General features: G+C 39.6%; 1 protein-coding gene across 1 annotated transcript; it reads right to left on the bottom strand.

The window, feature by feature from the left end:
* Nucleotides 1–1,033: 1,033 nt before the first annotated feature.
* cp (ceruloplasmin) lies at nt 1,034–12,432 on the bottom strand. The gene is made up of 24 exons (XM_079349698.1): nt 12,185–12,432; nt 10,838–11,082; nt 9,816–10,028; nt 8,988–9,161; nt 8,818–8,909; nt 8,043–8,205; nt 7,786–7,924; nt 7,537–7,676; nt 6,342–6,482; nt 6,218–6,262; nt 5,898–6,112; nt 5,471–5,621; nt 5,115–5,327; nt 4,568–4,772; nt 4,071–4,210; nt 3,814–3,942; nt 3,531–3,637; nt 2,671–2,726; nt 2,422–2,493; nt 2,070–2,161; nt 1,840–1,979; nt 1,677–1,733; nt 1,299–1,404; nt 1,034–1,214 (listed from the first exon to the last, which is right to left on the bottom strand). Exons 1-24 carry the CDS (start codon nt 12,343–12,345, stop codon nt 1,192–1,194), a joined length of 3,219 nt encoding a protein of 1,072 aa, XP_079205824.1. The 5' UTR covers nt 12,346–12,432; the 3' UTR covers nt 1,034–1,191.
* Nucleotides 12,433–13,534: the final 1,102 nt, after the last annotated feature.

The following is a 13,534-nucleotide window of genomic DNA, read 5'->3' as shown; positions in this document are numbered from 1 at the left end:
ATTAGATAAATACAAGGAGACTATTTACAATATATGTCTGAGACCCAGTTGTGCCAGAAATTAAGTCACATCTGAATGATCTCAATTTGCAAATACAATGAAAGGCAAAAAGAAACAGAGAAGTGCCTTATTTTAGAAATCATTCGGTCAGGTCAGGGGCGCATCTAGGCCCAATTTAGGGTCCAATTAGGGAGGTTTCCTACTGTCATTGCAAAATGTGCACATTTTGAGGCAACGCTGTGGTTTAAAGTTTGTCAGCTGTTGGGGGCCCCCTACTGGCCTGGGGCCACCTGTTGGCAAGCAGTGCCTCTGCACTTGGTCTCCTTCTCTTCTGAAAATACATCACCTCACTCTGTGCAATCCTCCACTTCAATGGTTCATCATACCACAGGCATTCCCGCCGTATGACGTAACAGTCTTGGCCCAGATTTTGTCATGCATTGTTGATATCTCTAGATGGATGAAAGAACGTCATCCTCAGCTCAGGATATCTAGGTTTGAGCTCCTTTTCATCTCTGCCTGTCTCTCTCTCTACAACCACAAATCAACATCGAGAGTAGACCAGCCGAATATACCAACAAAGTTTGATTAAAACCCCGAGAAGGGAACATGCTATGCATCGCATGCTGATGCCACTCACATCAAATACAATAACACTGTGATTGCTTACAAAACAGATCAGCTCTTTCCTACCTAATCTTCCTCATGTTTATAGATATCTCTATATATAGATAAAGAGAGAGAGAGAGAGAGAGAGAGAGAGAGAGAGAGAGAGAGAGAGAGAGAGAGAGAGAGATACAGTATTTAATTAGAAATCAATGACTCAGATCTAATTTGAGGTTACAGAAAAAAACTCAGATTACGACAGATCAGTGGCTCTTTTTTGCAAAGTTGCAAAAAACAAATCTTCAGAAGTTTGACTCATTGTTTTGGTTCTTTAGAGCTGTGCAAAGATCATTCACAGACCACAGTGCCCCCTGCTGCCTGACTGATGCTTTTACACTAACCCATTAAAAGCCTTAAAACCAACCTGCAGTGTTCACGTTTCTTTATTTATTCTCTCGTCTTACAGTTTTCTCTGTTATTTAAAAAACATCAAAGCAGTCTGCATTTTTTTTCTGTTTTGTGAAACATTTATTGAAGTTATCTTTCAGCTGGAGCCGTTGCCTCTCGATGTTTTTCCTCAATTGTTCAGCCAATCAGTCTCCTCTTTTCTGTTCAGAGGAAAACAAATATTATGATTTAATGCACAGCATCGTCCTTGTCATTTCTCATAGTGTGCATTTTCTTATTCTTACTTTTTAAATTGACGTTATACATCGCCTCCATGCCACCTTTGATGTGGTCAGTAACATGACAGTGCAGAAGCCAACTACCAGGATACTGAGGACGCATCTTCACTGTCTGAGAGAAAAGAGGGAAAATGGGGAATGACATGCAGGAAAGGAGCCACAGGTTGCATTCAAGTCCGGGTCGCCAGCTCCGTACATGGGGGCACGCTCTAGGCTACCGGCGCCTTACAGTTTGTTTTCAATGTATAAAATATAATAAAAGTAAACATACTTAAACTGCTGAAAACTCCAAACAATAACTCTTCTAAGACACAGAGATCTATGATTTATCAAAAGGAAGGTAAAAAACATTCTGCAGGAAGTCAGGATAATTTGAGGTTTTACCTGGAAGGTGGCTGGAAACAGTTCATACACATCAGTCCGATGAGGGCCTCCACCCAGCTGGAGAGAAAGAAGAGTTGGTATATTTGTGTCGCACTAGAATATGTAATATTTGTGACTGTGATTGAAAGGTAACTCTAAGTTTTGTTGTTGTATTCTTATTGACCTTATATTCGACCATGTGTCCATGCCAGTGTACAGTGTGTATGTCCACGTCATTGCCCATTCCCATCAGGTACCAGTAAACCTTATCACCCACTTCCATGTTGAGACCATTCACATTTGCATACATCAAACCATTGATGGCTGCGAAGCACAAACACAATGTGAAATGTCTTTAGATGAAGCAACAGAATCTCAAAGTGATGCTGAGTTCATTTTGTGTTTTTATCTCACAGTGCATCTTGTTGCTCTCAATAAAGGTTTCATCATCCTTCAGGTTTGCTCGAGGGGTTCTGATGTTAGTCCTGATGTTTTCATCCAGATACCTGGAAGCACAAGTGTAATCGTAGCCAAATATTGTGCGCTATTAAATCCTCAGGTGAATTGCAAACAGAAATCAACAGCATTTGGAGTTTTAAGGGAGGTATGCCATTTGGGATTTATACAGCTGTTTCAAATCTAACCAATTCCCCTGTTGTAAAAATGATCTATATAAATGCTTGACCATTTAAATAATATTAAAATATGTTAACAATTTAAAGGTCTTCAAATGTCTGGTTAATGTAACATGTCAGATTGTACTCACCAGCTTTCGTTCTCATCAAAAACCAGGAAAAGCAGAGCAAACTCTTCTGCTTCCTTTTTCATTCCTAAAGACCTGAGAGCAGCACAGTTTTTAAAACTCTACCAAAGCACGTCATTGTACGTGTTCTGAAATGCACGACAGAAAATTACAAAACAGCCACCTGCCTCATGAAGTCTGGAGATTGCAGAAGTATGAAATATGAAATGGTTTGGGGAGTTCTGAATTCAATTTAGAGGGAGAAGCACTCACCTGGCCCAGCTCCGACGGCAGATCACCAACGGACCAATCAGACCGCTGTAAAGGTCCTGGAAGGCAGAAGATTACACAAGGAGGTCGGTGTATGTGTGTCTGCATGTGTTCGATCTTGTTCATCTATCCTTCTTGGGGTAAACACCAGAAGTTGATTGTAAACAGAGGCTGGGCTCAAGGTTAGGAGGAGTCCCAACAGGAAGCTTTAATGCATGGGCACTTTTTCTTCCACCTTGATTTTTGTTCATTGTATAACCAATGAATTTGCCATGGTTTCAAAAAGTTATATAAAAATGTATGCGGTCAACCAATTGCTGAACTGGATCTATTTAAACAGGCTTGGTAATGAGTTAATTACATATATTGATAGTATGAGATGTAGAGCTTCACTGGGAGATTTATTGTATAACCCTCTGACTATAATCTTTTAATTTTGCTTCCACATTTTAATCTTTTGTATTTAGTCTCAAACGTTATTTTATACTCCATCTTAATCAGTACGCGAGTAGGGAAAGCTCCATGTCAATGATGTGACAAAAGGATTAAAAAGAAAGTTCTTCTGAGCAGCATCTGAACTTTTGACAGGCTTTTGAAACGGTGACGGGACAAGATTTATATTAAACGGGAACAAATGTACATCAGCAGTCGTAATCAAAGTTTGAACCAACTTCAGCATGTCTATGTACGTGTATGTGAGTGTGTGTGTGTGTGTGTGTGTGTGTGTGTGTGTGCATGCTTGTTAATGTGTACATGTGTGCAAATGCCTCAAATAAATAGAGAATAAAATAGTACACATCAAGTGAAATGCTTTCATAACAACACGTTTCCCATCCTCTGCGTGAGCGTTTATCAAAGCAAACCTTGGCAACATCAGTCGTTGAGTAGTATGCTGACACAGAGCACTCCTCCTGCTCAGCGGTCGGTCCTGTTTTCTTTGTGACGTACCAGTTGTATGTGTGAGTCTCACCTGTGAAAAAAAACATTGTTTATACTGACACTTATCTATAGCTTTGTAAGGAAGTTAGACACAGTGTGGTACAGCTAGGACGAAGGACAGAGTCTACTGACACAGACTAATGCACAGGCATCGTTAGCATTTTCTGTGTTCATTGACTTCTCTGAAGGATTTCAGTCCGTCTGTACCTGGTGGTGTGTTGTAAACGCCAGGAGTGTCTGTCTTCACTCCATGAGCCTGGATAGAATAAGGCCTGGTCGCCATGTTTTTAAAAACCACCTTCACCTTGTCTCCTACGTCAGCATTAATCATTGGACCTGAGAGAGGGGAAAGCATTGTTAGAACAGGACTAATCAGAAACTAGCTTAACACTAAATATAACGATTTATAGAAATCATCATTTTTCATCTAATATGAAGTCACAACTGTATACATTACTGCCTACCCAGAATGCCCAGGTGTTCCTTATCAGCTGTTCTTTCCACCTGTTTGGTGAACTTGTCGTTGGTGAACTGGCGGTAGACCACCTTCTTGTACCGGGAGCCTATAAATCCACCCTGCTGATCCAAGAAGACTGTTGCAGGACTGCAGAAGAAGGGACACATGCTTATTTAGCATGTCGTTTGTGTGCTTGTGTTTGCTGCCATTGTAAAAGTTTAACCCGGAACAATGAAATTGTGTGTTTGAGCATGCACAACTATTTCCAAGTATATATTTGATGATTTTTTTTTTTGCACTCATCTTTTTTCATCTGTTTGGTTAAAAAAAAAAAAAGTAAAATTCAAAACACTCAATAATCCAAAAAATGAAAGCAAGACAGGAATTGTGAATATTTTTTCATTATCCTTATTATCTCATTTCCACCTAACTGTGCAGATTGTGCGTGAGAGGTAAAAGTCATTTCAAACTTAGCCGTAGCATGTTGTGCAGGTTGTACTGTACTTTTCCTGGCCGCGGAACATCTCAGTCTCCCAGGTGCGGTTTGGAGAGTAGTCCCAGGTGGTTTCCATGGCAGCGATGTAGAATGTCTTTGAATGCAACATCGTCTCACCCTGACGCTGAAAGACGCTGCACTTCTGTACCGTGTAGTTGGCTCTCATCCCAGCACGGTAATGATTGACAGTCGCTGACACCACTTCAAACTGACCTGAAACACACACTTGTGTGAAGCTAACCAAACTAAAACCACACTTGCATTTATCTATAGTGAATTTGACCTGAAACTTTAAAAACATGCCTAACAATCAACTTCCATAACAAAACTAATATCAGTTTTTATTGACCTTGGATGTTCTGAAAGTTGTGTCTCCTCGGGCCTTTCAACTTAAATCTCCCTGCGTCACTTGTGCAGCAGATTTAGCAGAACTATCAGACACCATTTCTCAAAGCTGCGTGGGTTTTTTTGTACATTTTCTGAAGATAAATGAAAGATCCTGGAAGATCTAAAATGTGTCACTGAGGGTTTTGTATACTGCAGAGAGGTGCTTACCCATGCTGTCTGGCTCCATAGTGACAGTGCGTGAGATGTGAGGGAAGACGCTAATGGTGTCTCGTCTGTTTTGGCGATAGATGAAGCGGTTTCCCTGAAAGTAAAGACTGATGATGTCCTGCTCTGAACCCAGTCCTGAGAGGTGCCACGTTACTTTATCTGCCTTGCACATGGTCAGGCCTGGGAGGTTCCCGTACACAAATCCATTAATGGCTAAAAGAAAAAAACATCAAGTTATTATCTCTGATAAAATGCTCTTTGTTTCCTGGGGATGAAGAGTTCACATCTTGATTGACTGACTGCAGGAAGACTCTGACTCTACTGTATGAGCCTCCTTATGTGTGTCTTCTACAAACCGTGCATCTTGTTGCTTTCTATAAAGCCCTCCTCCTCCTTGTTAACGGTAGTTGGAGCGGTGGCGAAGGTCCGAATGTTTTCATCCATATACCAGCTGAGGTTCTCATCAAACACTGTAGCCATGAGATGGAACTCTTTCTCGTAGTTTTTCTACATAAAGAAAGGAGAGTAAAGGTCTCTATTGGGGTTTCTTGTATACGTGTTGGTTTGAAAAAAATAACTGTTGTACTTTTTCTGTAATTTCCAAAGAGAAATCTTTATTTACTTTATTTTCACACAAAGAAAATAAAGCCACCCAATCTCGCTGTTGGCATTCTTCCGATTCTGTGATTCTTGTAGTGATGTCATGTACTTCAGATCAGCATCATGGTGACAGTAATTTGCCTTCCTAAATAAAATGAATTCAGTGTCTGACACTCTTCTCACCTGTACTTGACGCTTGAGTGATCCTGGCCGACAGACGAGGAGCGGCCCGACCAGTCCAGAGTTGGTGTCTTTAACAGGATCCACTCCTGAGTAGTACATATATGTCAGACAGTCAGCCTCACCCTGTGTCGGACCAGCACCCACGGGCACCGTCCACTCATAGGTGTGCACCGTCCCGGGTCTGACCAGAGCTGCTGGGGGAGGGGTCACCACTCCTGAACACAAACATTTAAAAAAAAGAGAGATTGTTATAATACTATGAACTCTGTTGTAATCGTATGCTTGATTAGTACAGTACTGTTACTGAGGCTTTAACGCACTTGGTTGTCTTTTTAGCTCTCGAAGTTTTTTGTCCGTGTAGGACTCTGAGGAGAGAAAACAGAGAAGTTGAGGAATCTTTCCTTGTGCATATAAGTATCAGTTTTGTGTATGTATAGTAGTTACCTTCCAGTTCGTTGTAATAGAGTGTCCCATCCTGCTCGATGTTATACTGAACACCATGTGGCTGCATGGTGTAAGGCCGGCTGGCTTTGTTCTTGAACACCACCCTGATTGTGTCCTTTTCTTCAGCTCGCATCACAGGGCCTGCAGACATGGAAGACAGATGTTCATTTATCGAACACTTTGAACAAGAACCAGTCGATGTGGCTGAAGCAGCTCTTGATGAACATCTTTATGTGTCTTCTTTTTTAATAAAGATTTATTTTTTGGGCTTTTGTGCCTTTGTTCGAGAAATAGGACAGCGGGTAGAGTCAGAAATGAGGGAGAGAGAGAGAATTGGGAATGGCATGCAGTTCAGGAGCCCCAGGTCAGATTCTCCCCCCCGTTTGTGGGACTGTAGCCTCTGTATATGGGGCACGCACACTAATCAGATTTAATAGACTAAGCGAAATATAAATTGAATATCCTGCATATTCATGAAAACTGTTTTCAGGGTGTAATAGAGTTGTGTGCTAGGTTTTACTTTAAAGGGCAGCATAATTAATAACATACTTAGATAGATGGACTTTAACTTTTGGAAGCGTTTTAATCTGGGTGCTACAATTAAGTAGAAATGTATGGACTGAATTTTTTTCCACACTAATTTTAGAGAGAAATATTGTGCTTTTTACTCCTCTGTAATCCTTTGAAAACAAATGAAGAGTGTGTAAAACATGATGCTTTGTTGTACACTCAGGTATCAAACAGAGAACTATACTTCACTGACCGGTTGGTGAAATACATGTGAAGCTATGTAGCTATTCTGTTATTTCTTAAACTTATTTCATGCGAAAACATGGCCTGCTTTAAGTGTCACACGTGTGAGACTTTTCTTCCTTCAGATTCAGTCATCAAATCTTTCAGGTTAATACAGATTTAGAAACCAAACAATCCACCTTTAATCAACACAATAATCATCACAGACACACCATGAGGATATATAATAATTAACCCGGACTTAGCAAAAAAAAAAGGCTGATTTTACTTAAAAGTGTGAGTATTTAATTATCTAAAGATTACATAACTTCAGTTTTGAGGATTTCTCATTTTGCTAACATGCTCAACTTGTAACAGGTTTTAGATTGTGCTATGATGAATTTCTTCCACCTATTTTTCTGACTCTGGATAATGTGCCCATCTCCACCCCAGCCTGGATTACCCAGAATTCCAAGGTGTAGCTCCTCTGGGCTGCGTAGCATCTTTGTTGTAAAGGTGTTGTCAGTGTATTCTATGTATCGTGCCTTCTTATAGCGGCTTCCTAAACGGTTTCGTCCTCTGGTCATGAACATGTCAGCTTCTCTACAAGAACACAAGAATAAAAGGAAATGTTTATCTCACTGACAGGTTTCAGCAACGTTACAGTAACTATTGTGTGAACATGTGTGTGTGCGTGCATTCAATAACAGACCCATCAGTAGGTATCGTAGGAGCATAGTCCCAGACTTCTTCCTCAGCAGCAATGAAATACTGCCTGAGCTCCCCGTGTGGGCGGGGCTTATGCACGTTAGGGAAACACTTCTTGATCTCAAATATAGCCTGCATTCCAGCTGAACAAAAACAGGAAATAAAAACTCATAACATAACAAGCAGTTAAAATGTGTATCCAGTACAGTGACTGCGTGAAAAAACTGCTTTCAAAATAAGAGTGAAGGATGTTGAGCTCACCCATCAGATGGTCATTGACTGTACACGTCAGCAGCCAGTGTCCGACGTTGTCAGCAACCATTTCAGCTGTAGTGCTGGAGCCGGGGAAGAGGCTGATCGTGTCTGTGTGGTGGTTCTGAGTGGTCAGGATCTGGCCATGGAAGTGGACTGAATGCATGTCCACCTATTGTAGACGTTTAGATTAAAATCCTCAAATATTGACTGAACTCACATGCTTTCAGTTAGCTCTCAGATTGTTGTAGGCGAAAGCAACAAATGTGCACACATTTGAGTTTAAAAAAAACTAAGAAAAGAGGTTAATAGAGAGGAAAGACTTTTTTTTCTCTTTTTTTGTTCTGAACTAAAATCCTTTTTAAATCCAATAAAACTACTCAACCCTTTATAGGGCAAGTGACTATTTTTGGTAATTTCCACAAACATTACATATGGCCAACCTTCTGCACCTCATTTAAGTCAAGAAGCATGTGATCCTCACTCAGCCAATTTAGAAGAGATCACCCTACGTCACTGATCGTGCTATTGTGGCATTTGAACCAAATGTGGTTACTTTGTCAATGTTTATTACAATTCCAATTTTTTAAAAATGAAATAAAGTTCTGGTATATTCCTGAATAAAACTATGAGGTTGAATTTTTTAGGGTTAACTTTGGAAATTCAACGTTTTAAAATCTGCAAAGACCTTCAAGAAAACTTTGGAAAATACAAGATGTTTTACTGTTAGTGTGATAAATGTAAGTGTTGGGTCATCCTAAAAATGATCAAGTCATATATTTACCTCGTTGCCTAAGCCAAACAAATGCCAGTAGATCTTGTTTCCTTGGCACATGCTGAGTCCCGGCAGGTTACCATAGAGATAACCGTTTATTCCTGAAATCACCACTCAGTTAAAGGTGTTTCTCTGTGTAAATGTAGATGGGTGTTTCAATGTGTTAACTCCCTGCTAACCGTGCATTTTGTTGCTCTCAATGAAATCCTCGTCTTCCTTCAGACCTCTGGCAGGATTCGCAATGTACGTCCTGATGTTCTCATCCAGGTACCAGCTGAAGTTCTCATCCGACACCATGAAAAGCAGAGCGTACAGATAGTCTCCTGAACCGTCTCCATATAAGTCCAGAGTTCCTAAACAGGAAATGAGAGCACCTTTTAGAAACATGTACATTGATGTTGTGAGGGCAGCCTTCAATATAATTATTTTTCTTATTGACAGGAATTCATTGGGAAAGATATCTTCATCCAAATTTAAAAGCGTTATTTATTTCCTCAATTTAGATGTGAGTGATACCAACCTGAGTTCATTCTTTGCCCTGGTAAGTCTGTGTTGATTATGAAATTTTAAACTGCTTAAAAGTTTGTCCTAAAACGGCTTTTAAATTGACTTTTTTAAAATACATTTTCGCTAACAATTTTTGGGGGACGGAACAAAAATATTTTTCCAACAAATTAGTCTTGAATCGGGTAAATTTGACCTGCAGGTCGAAGACAAAAATGTGGCTTAATTTAGGTTAAATCTGAGATCAGCTTTTTTTTGTAACTTTGCAGATTGCCCCTTTCTATTCTTGTTAAAAATCCTGCACTCAGAGTGATATAAAGGTAACAGTACATGTTTTTGATTTTTCATCAGCAAGATGTTAGAGTTAAGTGTCATGTAAAGTAATAAAAACAGTAATAATAGATATACATTTTATTGGGATACTGAGCATCAGAATAAATATAGTGACTAGCTCTACTTTGAATACACCTAATTCTATTTGTGTACACAAAAGGTTTATGTACCTCTCTTACAAACAATGAGGGGTCCTATGAGTCCTGAGTTGATGTCTTTTGGTGCACTGACGTGGGAGTGGTAGAATCTGGTCATGCAGTTGCCATCGTCTGCTGTTGGGATGTGTGTCTCTGGGAGGGTCCACTGATACATTTTTGTTGCACCAGGGGCAATTGAGTCGTCAGTCTTCAGTTCAGGACCAGTCCCGTCAGGGTAAAGTGCTCCTAGAAGGAACGTTACAAGCGTTAAAAAAAACAGAGATGAAACATCTATCACAATGCAAAAGTTGAGCGCTTTTTCATTTTTTTTAAACGTGAACAAAATGTTTCCAAATAAAAATTAAAAAACTTCCTTAAGCCTTTGGCACTGCTCTGAAAACTCAGTGTCAGACAGTCTTTACTTGAACGTTGATAATATAACAGCTATGATTTGTGTGTAAAGTCATTCATCTGACATCACATACTAAAGGAACTGCCCACCTGTAAAGCAAGAAAGGCCTCCTTTATCTGCAGGCTACAGAGAAGTTACCAATCCCTGATGCCTTTGTTTTTGCCAGTTCTTTTTTCTGTTTTGTATTTAAATGAATGACAGCTGGATTAGATGGGCGTTCAACGTCGGCCCCTGGAACTGCTTGTTCTTTTCATTTAACTTTCATTAAGGACAACCTTTCTTAACAGAGCCCTTAAAGAAGAGCGTGCGCTAATAACCAAGCCTGTTTCATCTGTAAAGAGCCATGTCAGTGTGCTATCAGTAAGTAATGAATATGCAGCTCTCTGAAAAGTTTCATTTGTACTTATAATTGGACCAAACAGCATGTGAACACAATATCAGTGCAGCCATTGTTACATTAGCAGTAGCATTCTAGCTAACGTGAGCCGTTCGGAGGCCTGAAAGTTCACTAGTGGAAAGTATTTTTGACATATTCATAGTATAGCATTGATTATGTTAGAAACAACTGATAACACCATTACCTTGTTCTCTGGTGATCATCTTTCCATGCACAGATGTCTGTATTATTTTAATAATTCCTCACCCTCATTGCCTTTGCTGTAGTTCAGTCCATGTGGGTGAATACTGTAGGGTCGAGATGCCGCGTTCCTCAGGTGGATGATCACCGTGTCGCCCTCTTCAGCCATTATGAGAGGTCCCAGGTAGCCCAGCCATTCCGGCTTTGTGATCTCTGTCCTGAAGGTGCTGTCAGTGTACTGCTTATACACAGCCTTCTTGTAAGTGGGGCCGATCCGCTGGGGGCCTCGCTTTAAAAAGACAGAGGCTTCTCTACAAAGAGGGAGAATAAGCTATGTGAGTTAGCGTCTATTAATTTTTCATGAAGTACATTTTCAAAAACTTGTAGTTGGTGAAAGCCACAAAATTTTGACCTCTTCAAGTCTCCCATGTACAGACTACAGGCATCTCAACAAGCACAGTGGAGCAAGTCAACTCACATTGTAAAGTACTGAAGAAACATTACGTATACATGGCCAAACATTGGCACAAAAGAAGGGACTCTGCCGTGATACTGATACTAGTCTTTATCAACCAGGTTTCTGTGTGCATGTTAACGTCATATCCCGAAAAATGATCAAAACCAGGATAAAGTTCATAACACAATCAATGTAATTATATAGGTGCAGGTGCTACCTATACCTACTTATACATTCCCTATTTTGAAGACATTTAAAATGTCACATTTAAAATCTCACCAAATAGCAAATAAATAACAAATAGCAAAATAAAGGTTGTATAATATAGGGGTTATTTGTACAGAGTCCAAGAGATCGATTAAACAGATAACCGAATCATACCCCACTGTTAAAAGAAAACTGTGTTTAGAAGTACATACTTTTTGTTCTGTGGATTAAAAAATTAGGGGCTGTTTTTTTTTTTTTTTTTTTCAATGTATGTTGAAAAACTTCCAATCGATTGGAGTGGGAGAATTGGTCAGTTAACCGAAGGATGGAGTTGAGTTAGTAGAGGACATTTTAGATTACAAAGTGTTACCAAGCCATAAAGTGATTTAAAACATTCAAACAATTACATTGAAATGGACGCAAATGTTTTCTTGACACCGAAGAGGAGTTTAGTTGTTTGGTTGGTGTGTAAATATTTTAAGAAGACGAGGAAATACACAAACAGCACAACCAACATGATGCAGTGTTTAATCGACAGCACAATGAGAAGCTCCAATCAGCTCCCCTTGTTACAAAAAAACAACCTTAAAAGGCCTAACCACGCAGACAAGCAGGTGTGCATTCCCTAAAGGAATCTTTTTCAGTCTCCATTTGTCTCTCATTTTGTATCTCTCAATTGTATCCTATCGTGTGTTTACAGATTTGTTACATCCCTATAATGAAGGCATCATACTGTGCTTTATACTCACTCATCCTCCAGCAGGGTTCTGTTTTGTATGACGTTCATGCCAGTTGGGGCGTAGTTCCAAGATATTTCCTCGATCCGAAAGAAATAGCCTCTCAACTCCCCAGACACACATGCTGCGACACAACACAGCAGCAACACCCTGCCTAACCCTGAAGGAAGCATCTTGGCAGAGAGACCGACAGAGGAAGATAAATCTCAGCTGTAATCCAGCAGATGTTAATGAAGAATCCAAGCTGTGCAGAAAACAAACAGATCTATCAGTCAGTCTGTCTGAGAGACTTTAGACCCTGGTCAGGTCTTTATACTCCCTCAGCTTACCGACAGCTGGGAATGGCCGAGTCGGGAAAAGGGTTTGATGACCAACAGAGGAGATTTGAGCCAACCTATCAGGGCTCCTTCTTTAATCAAACAGAATTTCATAAGAACAGAAAATCTCGTACTCAAAGCATAAAATGATTTAGGTCGGAGGACAGTTTATATTGATAAAATGTAAAAGTGTATTGATATCATATATCTCCCTTCAGAATGAATAAACAGAATGAAGCCAAAACTTGAGTGTAGTCACGTTTAGCCAATGAGGAAATCACTGACTTTTGGACAAGTCAATACTGCTGTTTAATTTTAACTACAAAGGGATGAAAAGTCCCTCAGAAAGAAAACATTTCAGTAGTCAGATCTAGTTTGTGTATTTTGTTTTCTCACAGTTTTGACTTACTTAATTCAATCATTTTTTTCCCCACAAAGTCAATAAGGGCCAAATTCATGTACGCACATTTGAAGACAGTTTGGTAGATTTATTGTGATAGTTTCACATGTTTAATGAGGAAGCATTTTTTTTTTGACTACAAGCTGATGTGGAGGTCTCTCTGACAGAAGGGTCAATATTCACCTTGCTGTTCTCTGATAACACAGAACAGAAAGTTGGATAATGAAAGACATCTTATTTATAATGTGTCTCTAATATACATTTCAGAACATTATTGTGACATTAAAGGCACAGTGCCATTGGGTTAAAAAAAAGACTTGAAACGCACTTGGCTCCAAGGGTTAAAGAGCACATTTACTCAGTTTGGCTCGTGATATTGCAAAGATAAATAAAAGGTGACTCTGGAAACTCCAGGACAAACACTTTAGTCCAGGAACTGCTTACAATACATAGAGTAGGCTACATTCATAAATGCTCATAAAGATAAAAAAAGAAAAAAAATGGTTAAAATTAAAAAACTAAATGTGTTGATTGAATACCTAGGGAGGGAAGCATGAATGCACCTCCTTCATCTATGCGTTATTAAACCCTTTCTGTTATTGTTTACAAACCACATCTTTTGGGGTTTAAGAGTTAAGCTCACTG

Source organism: Symphodus melops (assembly GCF_947650265.1).
Source record: "Symphodus melops genome assembly, chromosome: 8".
NCBI classification, from domain to species: domain Eukaryota; kingdom Metazoa; phylum Chordata; class Actinopteri; order Labriformes; family Labridae; genus Symphodus; species Symphodus melops.
Note: the sequence above shows the minus strand (reverse complement) of the source record. Positions and strands in the feature narration are given on the sequence as shown.